Source organism: Siphateles boraxobius, unplaced genomic scaffold (assembly GCF_051911475.1).
Source record: "Siphateles boraxobius isolate OS27281-9 unplaced genomic scaffold, OSU_SipBor_1 104, whole genome shotgun sequence".
In the NCBI taxonomy this organism is placed as follows: domain Eukaryota; kingdom Metazoa; phylum Chordata; class Actinopteri; order Cypriniformes; family Leuciscidae; genus Siphateles; species Siphateles boraxobius.
Window position 1 is genome coordinate 3,796,116 of NW_027508705.1, and position 20,780 is coordinate 3,816,895.

Sequence of the window (20,780 nt, forward strand, 5' to 3'; positions counted from 1 at the left end):
GGGACTATAAATAATTATTTTTTACTGAACAAATGGTATATTCCATCCCCTTACACTACCCATCACAGAAAACTTCCTGCATTTTTACATTTTCAAAAAACAAGCCGTTTTCCTCATGGGGACCAAATGCTCATAAGGTCAAAGATTTCTGGTATTACCATCCTTACAAGGACATCTTGTCCCCACAAACTAGGGTTTTTACCCAGACAACACACACAGGCACACACACACACACACAACCACACACACACAGATCAGGAGATCACACTACGCACACAGAGACACCTATTAAGGAGCACAGAAACATGTTGTCAACGCTGCAACTTTTATTAACAAAATAGCTTTGCTACTGATTTGCTACATTACATTTCTCAGCAACAAGTGAGTAACATTGCTTGCTCAGATATAATGATTCATAGCTAAAACACCTGATGGTCTTTTCCAGTCAAAGTATAAGCGGGATAATCCACGGCTAGCTGTGCATTATAATAAATTATTATTATTTTAATTATACATTTTATGTAATGCGTTACTCTAGATTAGACCAGTGGTTCCCAGCCAATTTATTATCAATATTAGGAACCACTACTACACAATGCTAAACAATGTAAATAATTGTTTTGGACTTCTTTGTTCATAAACATCCACTCTCTAACAGGATTTTAGGGTTTAAGAAAATATATTATTATTTTCACCTTGTGCGCATAGTCTTGATTGGAATGGAACTCATCACACCCATTTGTAAGAGTTGCACACAGTGTACATATTTCAACTTGAAGCTCAAAATGGATCTAAAAATTCACATTCACAGAGCTACACAGCCACAGTGAGACTCTCCAATGGAAATCAATACTGTCTGTCATGTGTTGTAAACAGTGAAAAGATGTCTTTAGGGTTGCTGATAACCAGCAGACACTGACTTGCTCATGCTTGACTGAACGGTTTCAAACTGCAGTTTGGAAAGTGATAAAGGTGATCGTTTTGAAACGATGGCAAACAATAAATAAAATCCCCTCTACTGCAAGGTTAAGGAATGAGACACATCAGTCAGGATGTCCCCATGTTAAAGTACTGCAATGTGAGAGTGAAGTAGACAGAGATGGTGAATGTGCACCTCAGACACCGCACAGATAATACCAAATAATTACAGAGAGTAGTTTGTGCATGTGCGTATTTGACACCACTGATTAGGAAAACGTGTTTAAGTGCTCACTGAGGTGTTTACGCCAGAGTGAAGAGAATTGATGATACTTACTTTAGATGTGACACTTTAATCATTTCAATGGCTGGTTCATCATTCCCACGCTCACCTCGAAATGCAAAGCACCGCCCTGAGATAGACAGCACAATATATTCATTATTCAAACAAACAAACAATAGATAAATAAATTAATGTTCTCTTAAATATAAAACAAAACACACAGAATATGGGACTGCTTTGTATGGTAGATTTAGGCTGTGTGTCCACCAAAGTTTTTCTTCTGAAAATGGCCGACTGGGAAATGCAGTGTTTAACTACTTACCTGGTAAACCCATGGCTAACGAAACTTTCTTACAAGCATTATTTTTTATCTAAATACTCTGTAACTTCTTCATTGTTGTACAAGCAGGGTGAGACAATGTAATATTTGTTCCTGCCCTCATCCACTGTGATTGGACAGCTGGGTAAAAACAGGTCCTGCATTTTTACCCGTAGTAGAACATTTTTCATCTCTCATTGACCAGTAAAAAAAAACAAAAAAAACTAGCATGCAACACCTCGTCACGCTGCTGGCTTTTGGAAAATACACAGCGCTCCTATTGAAAAAAAAGAAAGAAAAATGTTTCTGGCCTCTGGGGGGAAAATGCTTTGGTGGACTAACAGCCTAATTATACTGACAGTGGCTCTGAAAAACTTTTTGGACACTTAAGACACACTTAAAAATGACTGAATGTTGTCAAATTATAAAACAAAATATCAAACCAAGTGGTACAGTATCTGCAAACAAATGCAGCAAACAAAGAGCTTTTCTTAAAACTAACGTAAAACAACAATCTGAGCCATTTTGGTTTCAACTGGTGTCTGAAATCGCTCACTTGTTCATCATTCACACTATTCCCTCAATAATCAACACACTATCAGCAACTGCAGAAGCAGACAACTTATTTATTACACTTCAGGATTTGGCACTTCTACCAATGATATAAATTATGTTTGGTAAATAAGAGACACACCAGGACTGAGAACCACTGAATTGTATGTGTGTAAACCTTGTCCATTGGATGAAGTTGCCAAGTGGATATATGTCTGTGTCCAAATTTGCTCGCTTATATTTTTGTTTATTACAATTATTACCTACAGTATATAAACATCCCGTACCCAAAAATAAATCACTGTATCACACTGCCTTGAATTACTTATTGCTTCATTGTCTTTCTAACTGCTATTTTTTCTCCAAATACTTCACATGGGCCTGATTATTCGGAGGAGTGTTATGAAGCAACATTTATAGCAAGATGGTTAATAAATCATGCATGTCCTTTTTAAGCACAAAATTGCACTGCAAGGTGATTGGGGGGGAAAAAACTGGCAACCTAGAACACGTTGAAGGACAACTGTGGGAGAATAGATTATGTTATTTGAGTATACAATCACTCCTGCAAGACATTCACAACTCTTCTAACAGCAGAACTGTAAATTGAGTTGTACGGCTGATGTACCTAAGAGCAATGGGTCTCATTCATTAATTGCGCACATTATTCGTATTTATACGCACATTTGAAATTCTCACAAAACTTTTCCGCCTAATTCACAACACGTGCGTAAGCACATGAATTTGTTCTTAACTTCGTTCTAATTCTGATGAATTCGTATTCTTAAATAAAGTGAATATAATTCTATACATGTCAGATAATCTCTTTCTTATCCATAATACCTTTAGTATCCTATAGCCTCAACACCTTAAAATACACAATATGCACATATTGTAGGAATAATCCCCTGTAGGACAATGAACCTCCCACTGACCATTTACAAAAGAAAGTTAATGTGAGGATACAAATTTAAAGTAATAGTTCACTTAAAAATGAAAGTAGGGACCAGATGCCTGAGGTAAGTCATTTACATAAAACACACACAAACCATGTCCATATAAGGGCATTACACACACCGTTTTTCTTTTGTCAGTCTCAGCAAACATGATGCTCTCTAAAGAGCATCTCTCGTTCTCGTCTGAGAGCAGCGCAGCAAGATCCTCAAAACAAGTTCAAACTCAATAAACACAGGCTTACAGACCTCTGATTAGACCGCTGTACATATGATCACAGTTCACAGCATCAAAGTTTTACCTATGCATAGCTCACTTTCAAACCAACTGTAATTAACCTAGGCATTGTGCTGAAAACAGTCTCAAAACATGATGGTTGAACTTTGAAGACGTGTGAAAATCTGTCCTTTCTTTGTGGCTTAAGCCTTATGGTACAACTAGTTTTTCCTGGGAGTTTTTCCTAAGGAATTGATGATCATTCACACTAGTGGATAAGAATTGGGGGGAAAGCAGTTCCTGTGATTGAGGGGGTCGATCTGTGTTGATGATAAGCCCCCTGTACTCCTTAAGAGATGTGGCTTTATCTGAAGGCATTTGTTTGTGTTGTCCACAAAACCCCAATCACATTCAATTGTGCCTTTCCACACCGTTGTGTGGACATGGAAATTGAAAATGTGCCATCCTCTCCGCCTGCTGTCCACTACAATGGTAATAGCACCAGAGCAAATTCATTTACCGCAGAAATAACGGGAGGTAAAAAGCTTATTCTGTTTGAGTACCATTTGTATTATTGTGGATGTGTGTGTGGGAGCTATAATTGACATATGTACAGTACAGTATACTGTTTATACGGTCTATCAAAGTCACAAAATGCTATGTTGCTTGGACTTGCATCCGAGACTTTCACTCAGTGTTTAGCTTGTGTATGTGGTTGAGTTACAATGAAAGTTATTTGATTTAAGTAACCCCCCCAGGTCGTCAATTTCTAAATCGACTCAAAATACTCAATTTTTAATGCATCATTCGAAACTGTAAAGGGTTTACTTTTATATGAGTACACTCACTATAACAACAACACTTTGTGTGCTTTTAATTAAACAGGGTGTGCTTTCTGCAGCTCTGTGAACTTTTTTTCTGAAATGTGTCCGAAAATATTACCGAAATTCAGTGAATGCTTGCCACACAAAGCAAAAAGTCTGAAGTGTCTTCTTTTAAATGAAGTAATTCATATGAAAAACACATTTTCTCTGTTTATGTAATACATATGAAACCAACGAGAGGTACAATCGTTAGCGTCTGAGCTCATTATTTTGAATGTGACCACACCCACGCGCAGCATAAGCGAATCACACGCTAATCTGTTTTTCAACGAGTTTGGAGGATAACATCGTAAGTCATTATTCTTACTTACATTAGTTAACATGTTATTGTTATATAAGCTTGTACACATTTTACTAGTTGAACTATTGACAGACTAAAATGTATAAAATCGACTGAAACATCATGAAATATAGGCAGGTAAGCAACATTTCAATCCTTAATAAATATAAATGTACAACATGCTTTTTATGCTCTATAAATAAAACAGTACGATATAAAAGTAATTTAATTTCACTATATTTCTAGATTCTTGTAGATTATCTACAACAAAGTAATAGTTTATTCTATTTTTAGTTAACATGTACCTTTAAAAACGTTTTTGAGGGTTGCTGTGATTTGTATGTATAAAATGCAGAAAATTGTGTTAAAATTAATAGTCGATTGACCTTTATCTTCAGCAGTCTCCAACTCTCTCAACTCATTAATGATCCGAGAGTTTGAAGAGCCCCGATTTGCTCTCCAGATTGTCAAGTGTTTAGCTAGTGTGTGAAGGATCGTGTGTGTGTGATATTCACTGAGACAAAGTTTGTATGGAAAGAGTGGCCTAATTTGGGTCCTGTTCTAATGAAGACAGGGAGCTAATCAACTTAAAGAGTGCAGACTGTGGAGGAGAGTTAACAACATCAACAACAACAAAACACTGATGAAAAAGCCATGCCAGGATTTGCATGCCGTACACCATCCACACACACACACACACACACACACACACACACACACACACACACACACACACACACACACACACACACACACACACACACACACACACACACACACACAGATGACCCAGAAAACACTCTATAAGTTTGTCACAAGCAAACAAGTGAAGTTCTTTAAACATAAAACAGAATTAATCTAAACCACTTCAACTCAGTAGACATGTGCTGGTCTCCTGTAATATGATATATCGCAGTAATGAACATGCATGGTATTGTTATCATAGGCACTTTAAAATATCGTAAATGATTCTAGATACCTTATTACGAATTGTTTTGATTTTTACAATACTTTTTACATCAGCCTGTTAAATTTAAAGGAGCATTGCGTAAGTTCTGAAATTTCTAACCGTTACTGACACCAGTGGCCGTTAAAGAAACTGCAGCCAGTCTCATGCTCGTTCTCGGTGCACACGCTCGTACGAGCACGACCACAGCAACCAGAGAGTTGTAACTATGTCTTGCCTTTGCAGTTAAAAGAAAGCCAGCTCGGGGTCTGTTTTTATACCCAGCGCTGACCGGTGCTCCCTCCAAGAATCAAATGCCACTCCGATGTTGACTCTTGTCTTTGCCCGCACTAGATAAGGCTTTTTTTTTTTTTTTTTTTTTTTTTTTTTTTACTTACGAGGAGTTTCCGTGGGTGTCTGGATTGTGCTGGAGGCTGGTCGCTTCTTTCCGTCCGCAGAGTCCATTTGAAACTCTAAGGTTACTGCTAGCGATTGCCGGATGTAAGCCCAAGTAGACAAGAACTTGCATGACATCACATTTTGTGAATTTTCGCGCCAATTCGAACCCGAATCCTCCCCACACAATTGAGCCTACAGGCTGAAAGAGGCAACCGTGGTGGACATTAAGGTGTCATTCTTTCTATTACATCATGGTTGGCTCATAAATGTACAAATGAATACTCTATCTTAAAGATTTTTTTAAGTAAAAAGCAACACATAGCCCCTTTAACAACACTGTGTGTATGCCGTGTAAATTAGGTAAAAAGATGTGCATTCTGATGTTAACATCCCCAACATAAACAAAAAGCATGGCTGAATGAATGAAGGAGACCGGATTAATGAAAATGCAAATTCACGCTTTGACAGTAGGTGGCGCTTAGAGAAAGACAGAAATAATGCGGTCAATGTGGCTCCAGCAAACATAAGCTGCAGAATCTGAAAGTCAAAGAGTATTTAAACAGCCCTTCAGATTTTTATATTTGATATAGAGTTTATCAAACCATACCAAATACTTAAAAAATTTATATTTATTTTCAAACATTTGTTTATGGTTAAACAATTCAAGGAAAAGCGATTAAGAGGAGACGGCAGTAGCACATAGCCTGTTTCTCTAGTAAAGATGAATGCTGCTAGAGAGGATTTATTTGTTTTACTGTTTTATTGCTTTTTCCTATTTTTAATTTTAATTTGTATTTGTTTGATATTAGAATAATGTCTGTCAGCAAGAAGCAGCTATTTGTTATTTTGGTAACACTTTACTTAAAGCCTTTATGTATAATGCATTATAAAGGTATTCATAATGTAAGCCATAATGCATTCTATCTTTTCATAAATAATTGTAACCAAAGTTAAATCGCATTATAATATTCACATATTCCTTATTACATCTGAAATTGGTTGTTTGTCATTTTGTAGTGCATTATACTTTCTAAAGGTGTATTATAATGTATTATAATTATGGTTACAATTATTCGTGATATCATACAATGCATTACAAGGTACAATACAAAGCATTAATACTTTTATAATGCATCACACATAAAGGCTTTAAGTAAAGTGTTACTGTTATTTTTATTGCTTGTTATATCTATTGCACTTAAGTGCCGATCTGTCCCGCAGGCAATAGTTTCAATTTAAGTAATTTGTGTGCTATTCAGTGTTTGGAATAACGCCGTTTAAAAGAACGGCGTTAGGTAACGACATTATTTTTTCAGTAACGGGCTAATCGAACTAATTACTTTTCCCGTCGTTACAACGCCGTTAACGTTACTGGACGTTAAATGCGGTGCGTTACCACAGGCGTCAGCTTGGTTTGAAATGTGTTGGGGACAGAGACGCATTTGGAAGTGCATTTTGAGAAGTGCTGGGTACAAACATGTCAAACTGTGCAGCCTCTCTGCTCAACCCGTAAATAAATGCATCGATCCGCAACTTCTGTTTGAGTTCTTAAATGGTCTAGTGGTAAATCTTTTACCAAGCGTGTCAGAGGTTACAGGTTTGAATCCGCCCACGTATAGTTTTTTTCTCTCATCAAAACTCAATATGTTCATCAGTGGTTACAGTTTATATATCAAACAGGGACACATTTGTGTGCATTTTATTTTGTGATTTCATCTGAATGCATAGAGAGTCTCCACAACGGCGATACATTGAATCGCGCGTCCGAGTGAAGACCGCGAGCCACAAGAGAACACTGTGTCTATGCAACCGATCGCCGCGGCAACGAGCACTCAGCTTGAGTTCAAAAACAACACATTTTAGCGCTAGATATCTTATTTAATAGTGAATTAAATGGCAACGCATGGCATTGTTAGAGTTGATTTATGTAATTTGCTACAGTTACTGCAAACACACTTTATATTATTCAACTCTTTACTTTTTAAGAAAATACTTGAAGTAGGCTACAGAATGTATTCCAGACCAGTTGTCTGACATTGGGAGTTTGATTTATTTAAGCAAGAATAAGACTACAGAGCTAAACACACTTTTTTAGTGGATTTTTACTTTGTTTTTTAAATTTGTTTACTTTTGTTGTGAACAAAACACTTGGAAGTAGCCTACAGGTTATTAACTTGACCAGGTGTCTCAGGTTGAAAGAGTTTGATTTAATTTGCTAGAATTAAATGCACCTTATATGGTGTAACTGTTTACTTATCTTACCAAGGTAATACCTGAAGTGCAGGATAAACCTCTTGCTGTCTATCGACGTGCAATACATATCGAAAGTTATGTACAAACACCTGTCTGTTCTACTCATTTCAAATGACTTGTGAAAACTGCTAAAAAAAATCCAAATTCTTTGACATATAGCAACTTTTTTTTAACAGTAACGCAAATAGTTACTTTCCCTGGTAACAAGTTACTTTTATTATAGAGTAATTCAGTTACTAATTCAGTTACTATTTGGAACAAGTAGTGAGTAACTATAACTAATTACCTTTTTAAAGTAACGTTCCCGACACTGGTGCTATTGCCTTTTGGTTTGCTAATTATAAAGGCGTGAACAGCTGTATTCACGCAAGCTTTGATGAGCCATATATTTAATTGGATCAGTGTCAGTGTCAGCTTTTCTTGTGTCAAGACCTACTCGCGTAAAACCTGCGTGAATCCACATAGCAAATACAGACAAGGCACTAAGTATCTATTTTCTTTTTCTGCTTCCTACTTTTTTTTCAATAATCTATTTGTCCATGTTCAACATGTTTTCAGCACATTCGTCTCACAAACACTCTAACATCCCACACAGAAGAGGACACAATCCTGCTAACATGTGTCAAAATCCCTTTCAATGAAAGTCTCTCGGTGGCCATATTTGCAATGCCTCCGCGCAGCTATTTCAGGCATTCAAGACCAATTTATTTCCAATCCAAGTCCTAATTATTTGAATGTAGGAATCCTAAAATCTCAACTACTCGCCACACTCATATTTAAATTTAAAAAAAAATCAAATCAGCAACAAGATCTGACATGAGCTGTGCATAAATGTTGTTTCTAATGCTCATAGCATTCAAAAAAAGCTTATATTTCAGGCTGGACAAGTCAATGCGTATCTCAAAACACTGTTTCAATGGCAATCGAAGCTTCTAATGGCAGCTGCAGTGATGCAATGACTTTACCAACTAGCAACTGGCTCTTTTATTTAGAAGTTGGGACTTATTCTGCCATATTTCACATTGAACGTTCTCCTATTCATAGTAAAGTGATTGCACCGTCTTTTTATATCCAAAGTTTAAAGTGCATGTCTGGGTCCTCTCTCTTTTTCTATGGATCTCTAGAATTATCAGCCCCTGCACTACCTCCCACCACCTCTTTAACAGCTGTAGTTTTAGCAAATTTTTTCACAGACAAATCCACAAGCATCAGCAGTCAGTTCTTAGCTTCACACGTCTGGAAACTCAGACTAATCACATCCACAGCTAGTAATCTCCTCCTCTCCCTTTACAGAGGCAGAAGACCTTGTTCAACCTTCCTTCTAGACCTGATTCCCTAACACCTTCTTCAAGCTATCTCTCCTACACTTCTACCGCCACTCACACACTTCAAAAACATCTTTCTTCACAGGCATTTTGAAACAGGAAGTACTTGTTTAGATGTATAGGAATGCTCAAAAACACACCCGCATCCCAAATGTGAAGCAACGTGTGAAGTCCCCATCAATGCTCCTTGCAGCTTTAATGAATTTATAAAATTTGAATGTGACATTTGCATAGTAGGCCTAGTTTATAGCCTGAAAAACAGATACACTGAAGTGTGAGACTGCTAATCAGCCAGAGAATCAGCTGATCATAGTGCATGAATATTCATGAAGTTCTTTCACTGGAGTTTCCAAGCAATGTCTGCATGACCTAACTAATATTGATACACTAGCTTAATTAACAAAAACAGAGAGCAATGGGATTTAACACAATGTGAGAGTCTTGAAACATGTTGTTTTTTTTTCAAATGGAATTGCAATTGAAGGAGCTGTATGTAAGAAATGTATTTCAATTAATCATAAAATTGCCCTGATATGTCACTAGACATTAAGAAATCATGTTCATTTCAAATACTTATATCACTGACAACAGTAGTCCGGCCAGGATATTGTCATTTAAAAAGTGAAGTTGCAGCCCTAAACTGATGTTGATGTGGTCATGTTGTGTTTTGGTCTGATAGGTGGAGGGCGCCACCCTCCACCTATCTACCAATCACGAAGTCAGTAGTGTTGCGGCATCTGGGTTGCCAGCTCTGCTCTAGTTACCACAGCTGCAGCTACAAACGTGTCGGAATCGGATTTAAAAAATGTCTAACGTTGCGAAACCAAAAAAAAAACTCGTTATGAATCCGAAATACTTCGTGACAAAGTCCGAAATTAAACAAGGATCTGTATAGGAGATGCCTTTCAAAGATGGAGACGGCTGAAAACGGGGAAGAATTTGAAGACAGACGCCAACGTTGCTAATTTTCTCCTGGACCGGTAAGATTCATCTATGTTTGGCTAACTTGTACTTGATGTAAATGGACATTTCAAATATACAAGACAGCCGAACAAAGTTGTGCATGTTCGTGCAAAGTAACGTTACGTTAGCTCATATGGAGGAGCTGGGTCATCGAATTGAAAAGGTAAGGAATTGTTTCGGTAATAAAAACGGCGAGTCGTCATTGCTAACATTAGCAATGCGTTATCAGAGCCCGTTTCTCTGTCATTATGCTGAGACGCTGAGGAAAACAACATTAGCACGCCCATTATTGTTTATCATGCAAGTTCTACAGCCAAAAATAATAGAATGACACGTAATCTTTCACATCACATATTTTAGCGTTATGGACGTGTACTGCAGGGTAAGTTCAAAAATACAGCTGGTCACTTTCAGTTATGGCGTCAGCTAAATGAATAGCTGTATCTTTGATATCGGTTACACACAGTAACATAGGCTTGTGCTTGTACTTACGTTAATGACAGATACCTACCGTTACAAGTTAGACTAACAGCTACTGTTCTAACAATGTACTGTCACATACGAGCGTACATCTTTACGATTATATTTGGCTAATCGCCATTAGTAAATTTTTGCGATATATAATTACTTGCAAAACATCTCTCATTTGAAGCATAAACATAATTAACAGAAAAAGCTTCTTGTAGCAGCCTACGTTCCTGCTGGATCCTGCAGCCTATCTGGCAACCTCGAGTCAGGGAGGAGGGAGAGGGGATACACCGCTCTACAGTAATTTGAAAGTGATTGCAGTACCAGTTTTGGTCACATTCTTACATACGGCTCCTTTAACTTGACATTACACACCGTTCATGCACATGACCCAACAAGACTTCCAAAAACATCCATGCATATGTAGCAAATACAGGAAAAATGTAACCAATAACAGTGTGAAATGTACTCGGCCTATAAGGTTAGACGTAATCTGTTGTTTTTAATCTGAAGGTATTATATAAAAATGTATGATTTTTGATCAGATGTCATTCACATCTGTATCGCCAAATCATTGCTCACTCTTTAGAGGCATAATAACAGGCCACACATGTGATGTGGGATGAGTTAAGACCCGTTCACACAAAGGACAATAACTAATTCAATAAAAAACGGTGACATCTACATCACAGCTATAATGATGACACATTGGAATAATGTCATTGGATTCACTTTCCGAACAATTCATTGCAGCTGATACCAATGAACATTGACAGTCAAAATGCACTCACCTTTAAGGAGATCGAGCAACGTACAATCAGGATAAAATACCAGTGTGTAATGTGTGTCAGTGTGTGTGCTTTACCTGTGCGTAAGTCCACATGCTGCAGTTCATTCCTCACAAGTCCAAGGTTATTGGGAACAGAGGTGGCGAAGGACAGAAAACTAGTCAAACTAACCCATTCAATTCCTCTGCAAGAGAAGGATATCAAAGGAAAAACATTAGAAGAAAATGTATTAATCTCCATCCCCTCTTTCTGACCTCTATATATATATTTTTTTGTTGCTATTTTTGCTACTGTACATTCAAGACATTACGATTGGCTATTCTGTTCACATTAGAAATAAGTGACAACTCGGACCTGACAATGTTTTGCTGTGTGTGAATTAATAGTTTAATGTGCCCATGGCCTTGACATCAATACAATAACAAATTCTTAACAGAAAATGTTTGCAGGTTAGTTTTGAAAAATACTCTTGGTGTGCTGGGGAGGGAGCTTAAAAATTAGAGTATGGCTATAAAGTACTTTGTTCACTTTTATTTTAATATATATATATCAGATGTTATAGCTCCTTAAGAGACTGAGGGTGCTTTCACACCTGATTGTTTGTTTCAGAACCTGGTGCATTTTCCCCCTGGGTTCAGTTCGTTTAGGAATATGTAACAGGGTAATCGCTTAGATCCGCACCAAAACAATCGCTCCGATTGCAAACGAACTCTGGGGCGGGTCGCTTGAGGTGTGAAAGCAATCCGACCCAATGCACCAACTAATCAAATGGTATTATAATTCATAATGGGAAATGTGCTATATAAATAGCAGTAGTGTCTGATTTTGTGAGTGAGCACATTAGTTGTCACAGTTGAGCAACACTTCATCTAAGATGCTGTCTCGATGAAGCCTTGATTCCTGCTCTAGCTGCATTATAACATTCGTGTTTGTGTGTCTTGACACAGTTAGAGAGAGCATGTTTGAATGTGCTGTAGTATTAATATCTGGTTGTAGTATATAATTTAACAGCGGGAATGACGGCTACATTTGTATAATGTTTGTGTCTCGACAGTTACAAATGAAGCCCCAATAAGCTCATGGAGCGAACTTGTCAATCATCTTGATGGATGACACAGAAAAAACTCAGACCAAAAAGAGGACAGTTGTACTTGCATGTGACTTGCATAAACAAATTTTGTCAAAGCGAAACAAACCAAGAAGAAAATGCAACATTGTGACAAATGAAGTCCCTGTTTCGGAACAAAACAAACGATCTATGGGTGTGAAAACGCTTCTACAGGTGCAACATAAACTATGAGGGTGTAGCCATAGGGATATGTTCACAACCTGTTTGATCGGCTTTTATGATGTATTCTTCGTTACAGAACTTACCGAACGGCCAAAACAGTGCTGTTCTGGGCTAAATGTGCTTGTTGTATGTGTGTAGCTACATAGGATAGTATTTTGACCAGCTGAGAACTTGTGAAGAGTTTATAAAACGTGTAAAGGGGTCAGAACAGCGTCAGGAATCCCTCCGTCACACACACACACACACACACACAGATCTGCTGCAAGGAGACGCGGTTCTGATGCAGGTACCGAAGTGTGATGAGCAACATTGCGACTGTTCGGGTTTTTGGTTCATTTACATGTCTTCGGTCTGTGTCTGTGTTTATATTTCATTCGAATCACACCAGTTTGTTGGGAAGTAGACCGAGACCCATCTTTTCAGTGGTCTCGGTCCTCTTGTTTGGTGGCACCAGGGTTCAGAAGGTAGCGTTCACACTTATTCAAATAAACCGCACAAACAGAGCAATCGCAAAAGTGTTCAGTTTAATCCAACCAAACAAGCCAAGTGTGAACACCCTGACTGTGTATTCTGAATTTCCTCTTTTTCCACTTACTGCCCTTTTTTACAACATGTGTTCACAACAGCATTCTCAGAATTCCTACTTATGCTCTTGAAAAATCAAAACATGAAAGGCCTTCATTATAAATCGAAACAGACTGCTCAAAATGTAAAAAAAAACCTAAAAAACAATGAGTCTAGAGAAAGTCTGTGTTCAGGAAAGGCAGAAAGTATAATGGACTGTCTGTGGGGTCGTGTGTCCTGGATGGGGAATCCAAGCAGAGAGCACTAATGAGACATAAAATGGCCACATGATTAATTAGGCCAATTCTCCTGAAAAAAAAATGCAAATGATATGGTAATGAGGAGCCTCTATGGATTGAGGGCATAGGGCCGGGGAAAGTTTTAGACTTTGTGCATGTGTGGCATGATGACAAGCGAGTGGTAGCGGCTCCTGACCGTAAATTTAGGTAGTGTGGTGTAACAAGGTTCGTTGCTATGGGAAGAAGGAGGCGGGAACCGGCGAACATTCAAAAGATTTTAATAAAATAAATAAACAAATAACAAAACGAAAGTAAAGACTCTGCCGCCACACATAATAAAAAAAAAAAAAAAACATTAAATAAAATAGTCCAGGCCTGGTCCTCTCTCCCTCTCCACTGTCGTTGCTCCTCCTTTTATGCTTCTGCTCCTCCGTGAGAGATACGAGATCAGTGCGTCGCGCAGGAGTCGCTCATCAGCAATCACGGACCACGGCCTCGTCTTCCTCGCCACAGGTAGATTCTGGGTCTTAGCACTAGTTTATGAATAACATTTTGTAAGCTTCATATTTTAATCGCTGAACACATGCAGACACACTTTTGGCAGAGGTGCAGCCTTTTCATTCAGCCTGAAGGTGGCACTCTGATGTTGATTGATAGGCACACATAGAATACTATCTTAGAATTGCCTTAATGTAGTATTTATTGCCTTATGATGTTTTAGAATGTTACAAGTTGTTAAAGAATTCCGGTGAGGAAAAGTCAGTCATTTCTATTCTCAGAACAAACATAAAACTAACACAACAGAACCTTATGAAGGCTATTCACATTTAAATTTCCATTAATTTGATACAAAGAACCGACATGCTAACTAGTTACTGATCTGATGTAGATTAATATAGACGTAGCTGAAACGGACTGATATTGTCTTGGTCTGGAGCGAGGTTTTTGTAAGGTAACGTGAAAATAAGCAGGACAGTCTGAGATCTGCCCCAATGGCTCTTAAAAGGATAGTTCACCAAAAAATGAAAATTCTGTCAGTATTTACTCTCCCTTATGTTGTTCCAACCCCGTAAGACCTTCGTTCATCTTCGGAACACAAATTAAGATATTTTTGATTAAATCTAAGAGCTGGATCACTCCTCCAAAGGCTTCTAAGGGATTGAAACTTGCCGGCCACCTTAAAGTTATTAAAGGCATTGTTAAAATAGTCCAAGTGACTACAGTGACTCGAGGCCCACAGAGAAGGAAATGAATAGTTGAAATAAAAGTCGTTATTTTTGTTTGTTTTTGCGCACAAAAAGTATTCTCGTCGTTTGATAAACTTAAGATTGAGCAACTGTAGTCACTTTGACTATTTTAACGATGTCTTTAATAACTTTTCGGGAAACAAGTTTCAATCCCTTAGAAGCCTATGGAGGAGTGATCCAGCTCTCAGATTTAATCAAAAATATCTTAATTGTGTTCCGAAGATGAACGAAGGTCTTACGGGGCTGGAACAACATGAGGGAGAGTAAATACTGACAGAATTTTCATTTTTGGGTGAACTATCCCTTTAATTAGAGAGCACTGCAGTTCCATTTTTCACCACAGATTTACAATGTAAAATTGAAAAGATCTAAGGAGGATTCAGGCATCATAACACATGCCTGCAGAAGCCATACGCTAAATTTTAATATATCCTGCTCACTGTACGACAAATTTGTTTAGCCACAGATGAATAAATTAATGCATCAAGCTGAGGTTCAACAAACTCATCATTGAAAAAAGCAGAAGATCATTGATTACCATGTGACTAGAGCGGGCAAATTATGAAACTACATTTAACATCTATATTTCACCATGAACAAGAAGAAATCCCACACACATCCTCCAACAAATAAGTGAAAAGAACGAGATAAGCCTTCCCCGACACTGCCCCCTTGACTGACCTTTGCTTTCACCTTCTTTCTGACTGATGTCAATCCTTTAATCATTTTTGGTTCCCTCTAGCAGTTTTAGATAATATAGGTATTAAAAAAGAAAAGCAAAAGTGGGATGTTGAGTTTAAATAGTGCAGCCATATCACCCAGTAGCCTAAGACTGGTTGCCCACTGAAGCTAAGCAGGGTTGAGCCCATAGACAATAAAAGAAATGGACACAGCGACCCCCTTGTTTTTAACAGAGAAAACTGAAGCCTGATTAGAGCACTCACTTCCTGATGGCTGAGCAACTGCGCAGGCTCAAACTGAGCTGGACGACAGTCTGACAGTTGTAAATCTTCTAGTAGCTGTGCCATATACCGAATTATTTCCAATTCCTTAAAAACGTTGTTGAAATATTTTGTCCTGTTGCTTTTATGTACTCTCTATCTATGGGCTTCTCCCTTGACTTTATTTCTCCATGTCCCCCAATTGCCTCATAGACAGTAAAAGATTGCCTGCGAGCTTCTCCTCCTGTCTATACGGTAATTTCTCTACTGTGCGACAGAGAGTCGTGTGGTTATGACGCAATCGTTTGCCTATTTTTACAAAAACGGCTTCCACGGGGCCATAACGTAAGATACAAAGTAATGGAGCCTTTTATACATTGTCGTGTTTCTTTAGAAATAAATAATGGACAAATTAAGTCTTTGGGCACCTCAGATGTAAAGTTATTCGCTGTCAAAGTGACGCCAAAATGAATGGGAGTCAATGGAATGCTAACAGCAGGTGAAGTTCTGCTACAATGGCGGCTACGGGAGGCTTCAGTTTCCGGCTGATCCATTACCCCTTTGGTTGAGCCTGGTGACTCTCTGTGGTTATCAAAAATCCCATGGCACTTCTTGTAAAGAGTAGGGGTGTAACCACATTGTCCTGGTCAAATTTCATTCATTGGCTTTTATCAATCATGGCCTTATAATAATCCTCATGCTTTCAATTGGCTCTATCACTTTCTCTCCTCTCCACCTGTAGCTGGTAAGTGGTGAGCACACTGGCGCCGTTGTACTGTGGCTGCCATCGCATCATCCAAGTGGATGCTGCACACTGGTGGTGGGTGAGGAGAGATCCCCTGATATGATTGTACAGCACTTTGGGAGTACAGTAGTACAAAGTGCTATATAAATGCCTCCTTTATTTTAATTTCATAGAAAATTTGAAAATATGTAACGGAATGCTGAACACATTTACAATTTATTATTGATTCAATTTATGTTTTGGATAAATATTTTGGTGGAGAATATGAGTGTTTAATACAGATTTTAGTATTCTGTTATGTGTGTTTGGAATCACTTAATGGACAAGTTCGGTATTTTACACTTAAAGCCCTGTTTTAAGTTCGTTTCTGATGAAAAAGAAGCGGTTAAAGGGGTGGTAAAACACGATTTCACTTTTCTAACTTTAGCTAGTGTGAAATGTTGCTGTTTGAGAACAAACAACATCTGCAAAGTTACAATGCTGAAAGTTCAAAGCAAAGGGAGATATTTGCTTTTAAAGAAAAGGACTACAACAAACGGCTGGTTGGGACTACACGACATTCCTCCCGGGTTAGTGACATCAGCAACCCTAAAATGTACATAAACCCCGCCCCCGGGACACGCAGTCCATATTGAGAAGAGGAAAAGTTGTTGTATAGGAGTACATTTGTGAGTCAGCTCAAACTTTAGCATCCTTCTTTTCACATGCAATAAAAAGTCACTCTGTGTGCATCTCACAACAGTTCCTATACAAGCGATTTATAGATTATCATGACAGAATATGCTAATTGAAGATAGTTAACTCCACATCAGCAACATAAATTCATCAACTAACCATTCAGAGACGTCCTGTTGCATTCTACATGTTGTCACTTTTTGAGTCTCTCCATCTTTGTCTGACTCTGTTTTGAAAGCGAAAATTCTCGGGACAGCAGCATTTGTCCAAATTTCAATCTTAACCGTTCTATTTCATCAGAAACGATCTTAAAACTGGGCTTTAAGTGTAAAATATCGAACTTGTCCTTTAAGGTGAAGACATTAGGGCATTCTGTCTCCTCCACTCTAGGGTTTATATTTAAGCTCAGCCCTACATATATCAGCCCCTGTGAATCGCGCTGTATGTTTAACATCAGCAAATGTAAATAGGGCACTCAGATTTGGTACCTGACATGCAAGAACCAATGAGGTTCATTCTCGTGTTACGCAGCACGTTTGAGCTTTCAAGTATCTTTATGACAGTTTTGAATAGTGATCGACCGATGTATCGGTTTACCGATATTTTTCCCGATATTTAAGCATTTTCCCATAATCGGGAATCGGTTTTATAATATCGGATTTTCCGATAAACGGCGCCATCTTGTGGCCGTTTTGAGAATTCCGCCATTGCAGCCCGCTTCTGAGGAGATCAGTCAACAACAACTCTGTGCACACGTAAAGTATATGTTCTACTTGCTTTGCTTTAATTATTCAACTTTATTTAACATAACAGACATGCAGAAATGAGATTTGAGACATAAATGCCTGATATAGTTTATTTATGCAGCTTGGTTCTAAAAAATTGAGACGAACTCATTGAGCCACGTAGCGTAATCCGTCTTAGAGAATTTAATTCTCTATCTGTTGTATTTGCTCACCATTAGTCTCGAAAAAAAAGTTCGTTCATATTGCTGAGCACTCACTGGGTTGATGATCAGGAATGCTCAAGCACGGCCACTGAATGAAACTTTTGACAAGATTATCTTGTTTAAACACCCTAGATTATATTATCATTTACTACATAGCAATTATTTCGCTAATACACATCTAAATATACCGCTTTGTGGAAATTAATTATTTATTATCTGCACGCGCGATCGCGGTTGAGTAACGTATAGCCTAATGTTATAGTTATGTGTAAATGCATAGATAAACAGCACTTTGTCATAAAGCATTTCATGATCTAGACCGACAAAAATATTAATAATAATTAATAACATACTAGTTGGAAAATGCAATGATGTATATGCTGTTTTGTTTGTTACTTTCCTGATGTTATAGGCTATTCCAGCTAATATTACGCAGTGAATTAATATTACCCAGTGAATTATTCCTCACTCTTAGTTTAAACCTATTAAACGACACATAAACCTTCTAAAACTGTTTAAAATGAATTACATTTCTGCAAAGGTGATATGACTCCCCTGTCAATTATTTTTTCCATATGAAAACATTAGACTTTTAACATTTATTTTGCCTATTGTTAACATTGTTGCTGCTGATGCTTATAAATGATATGTATAATTTAGATATAAATTATATAATGTATTAATATAAATGTTTTTATTGTAATTTGATTAGTTTACCATTTATGAAAACAAATAAACATATCCAAATATGTTAGAATAGTTTTTTGTGCTTTATTTTTTTACCTCATCAAAGCTTTTATTTTTAAACAAAGACACTTAGTAACAGTGCACTTTATTTTTTGGACTCAGACCCCTCTATTTATTTGTGTATAAATATAAAGGTTTTTTTTTTGTATGCAAGGAAGGAGTGATTGTTATAAATAAAATGGTTTGTTCAGTTCATTTGTGTTGTAATAATTGTCCCAAAAACAGAAGTATAACTGTAAATAAATATCGGTTCTGCATATCGGTTATCGGGCACATAAACATGCAAATAATCTGTATCGGTATCGGTTATAAAAAATCAATATCGGTCGATCACTAGTTTTGAACTTAGTGAATAGACTTTAAGTGGAGAGACGAAAATCTCTCATAGTTCCTTATAAATATCTTCATTTGTGTTCTAAAGATAAGTGAAAGTCTTATGGGTTTAGAACGACGTGAGGGTGAGTAAATGACGACAATGAATTTTCATTCTTAGATGAACTAACCCATCAAACACAATGTTAAAGCATGGTCACGGTGTTCTAAAATATGGGGAAAGACCCGATATATTTCAAGCGGAATAGAAAAATAAACTGACGTCATTTTGAACAAAATCTGGCCAAAACAAAGCTCATTTGGAGTTTGTTTCGGTAGTTTGAAACAGCACACCAAAGCTTTGGTTAGCATATTCGAACTACCATTCGTCCGTGATGATTATGTGAATAGGTGTGTGTGTTGTGCCGCTCCACTGCTGCCAATGTTTGTTGTGTGTTAGTTGTAAGAGCATAACGCACAGGACATTTTTACATAATCAAAGCACAAACTGTATGTTTGAAAACAGTATACTGTCACTTGGCCTTTTGTAACTTTTTTTTTTTTGCCCTCTAGCAAAGAACAAAAAACCTATGCTTGAAAGTATACTGAGGCCTTTGATTACGCAGCATACAGAATACAGAAAGGCATTAAACAACGCTTTTGAAACAGAAATATGTTAAATATTTAAAGTTAAAACCTTCCCTAATAAAAATTAACCAAACATTCTTAAAAGCTTCCATTTCACAAGAAAGTGCCTCAGCAGAGACAATGGATGGTGTTTGTTTTCAATCAATTGCTTAACGACTTAATTGATTAAATCTCTCGCTTAATATATTAGGGGGAAATGGCGCCTGCTTAAATAAGGCGAGAGATAATTAATAAAAGATGAGGGCAGCCGGTGTGTCATGGGGTCTGAACTCTGCAGTGAACACACGAACAGAATGATTAACTTCAGTTCATGAGTTTAGATGGAGGGCTGCTCCAAGTTTTGTTTTTGACAAACCTCAGTGAATCATAATGCAAGTTGGAAACACTGCGGCGTCATTTTTAGGGAACACGTTTACACTAAACAAAAATGTATACAATGTAGACACTTACTGTAGCTATATAAATACATAAATTTCCTGGATTTTAAAACTATCCACTTGTTAAGTCTGACGTGACGCGTCACCGTTTTCGGGTCAGATAATATAAAGTGCTAATATGCACCTACAATGTGATGTAATAATACCAAAAAGTCATAATCCTCAACCCTTGAATAATTAAAACATTGATGTCTGGGAGGCAGTGAGCCTGGAGACTGTAATGTACAGCATGATGAGCTCATTAAAGTTGAGCTTTAATGTGTGATATGAATAAATAGTGCTCATAAACAGATGTTAAGATATTCTCAAATGAAAAGAGCAGAGGCTTGGACCTGGAAACAGTTTTCCTTACACATAGTAAAGCCATCAAAACTACGAAAAACCATTGTAAATCAAAATGAATATGGCAGGGTGTCTAATCCAGCTCCTGGAGGACC

General features: G+C 37.5%; 1 protein-coding gene across 1 annotated transcript in view; it reads right to left on the reverse strand.

Moving 5' to 3' along the window:
- Nucleotides 1-20,780, reverse strand: part of wdr11 (WD repeat domain 11) — a gene marked incomplete at its 5' end in the record, with an annotated part of 82,525 nt that overhangs the window by 32,539 nt on the left and 29,206 nt on the right. The window contains 2 exons of the mRNA XM_077246389.1: nt 1,256-1,331; nt 11,626-11,732. Coding sequence (XP_077102504.1) covers nt 1,256-1,331; nt 11,626-11,732 — 183 coding nt within the window. The remainder of the gene's footprint in view (nt 1-1,255; nt 1,332-11,625; nt 11,733-20,780) is intronic.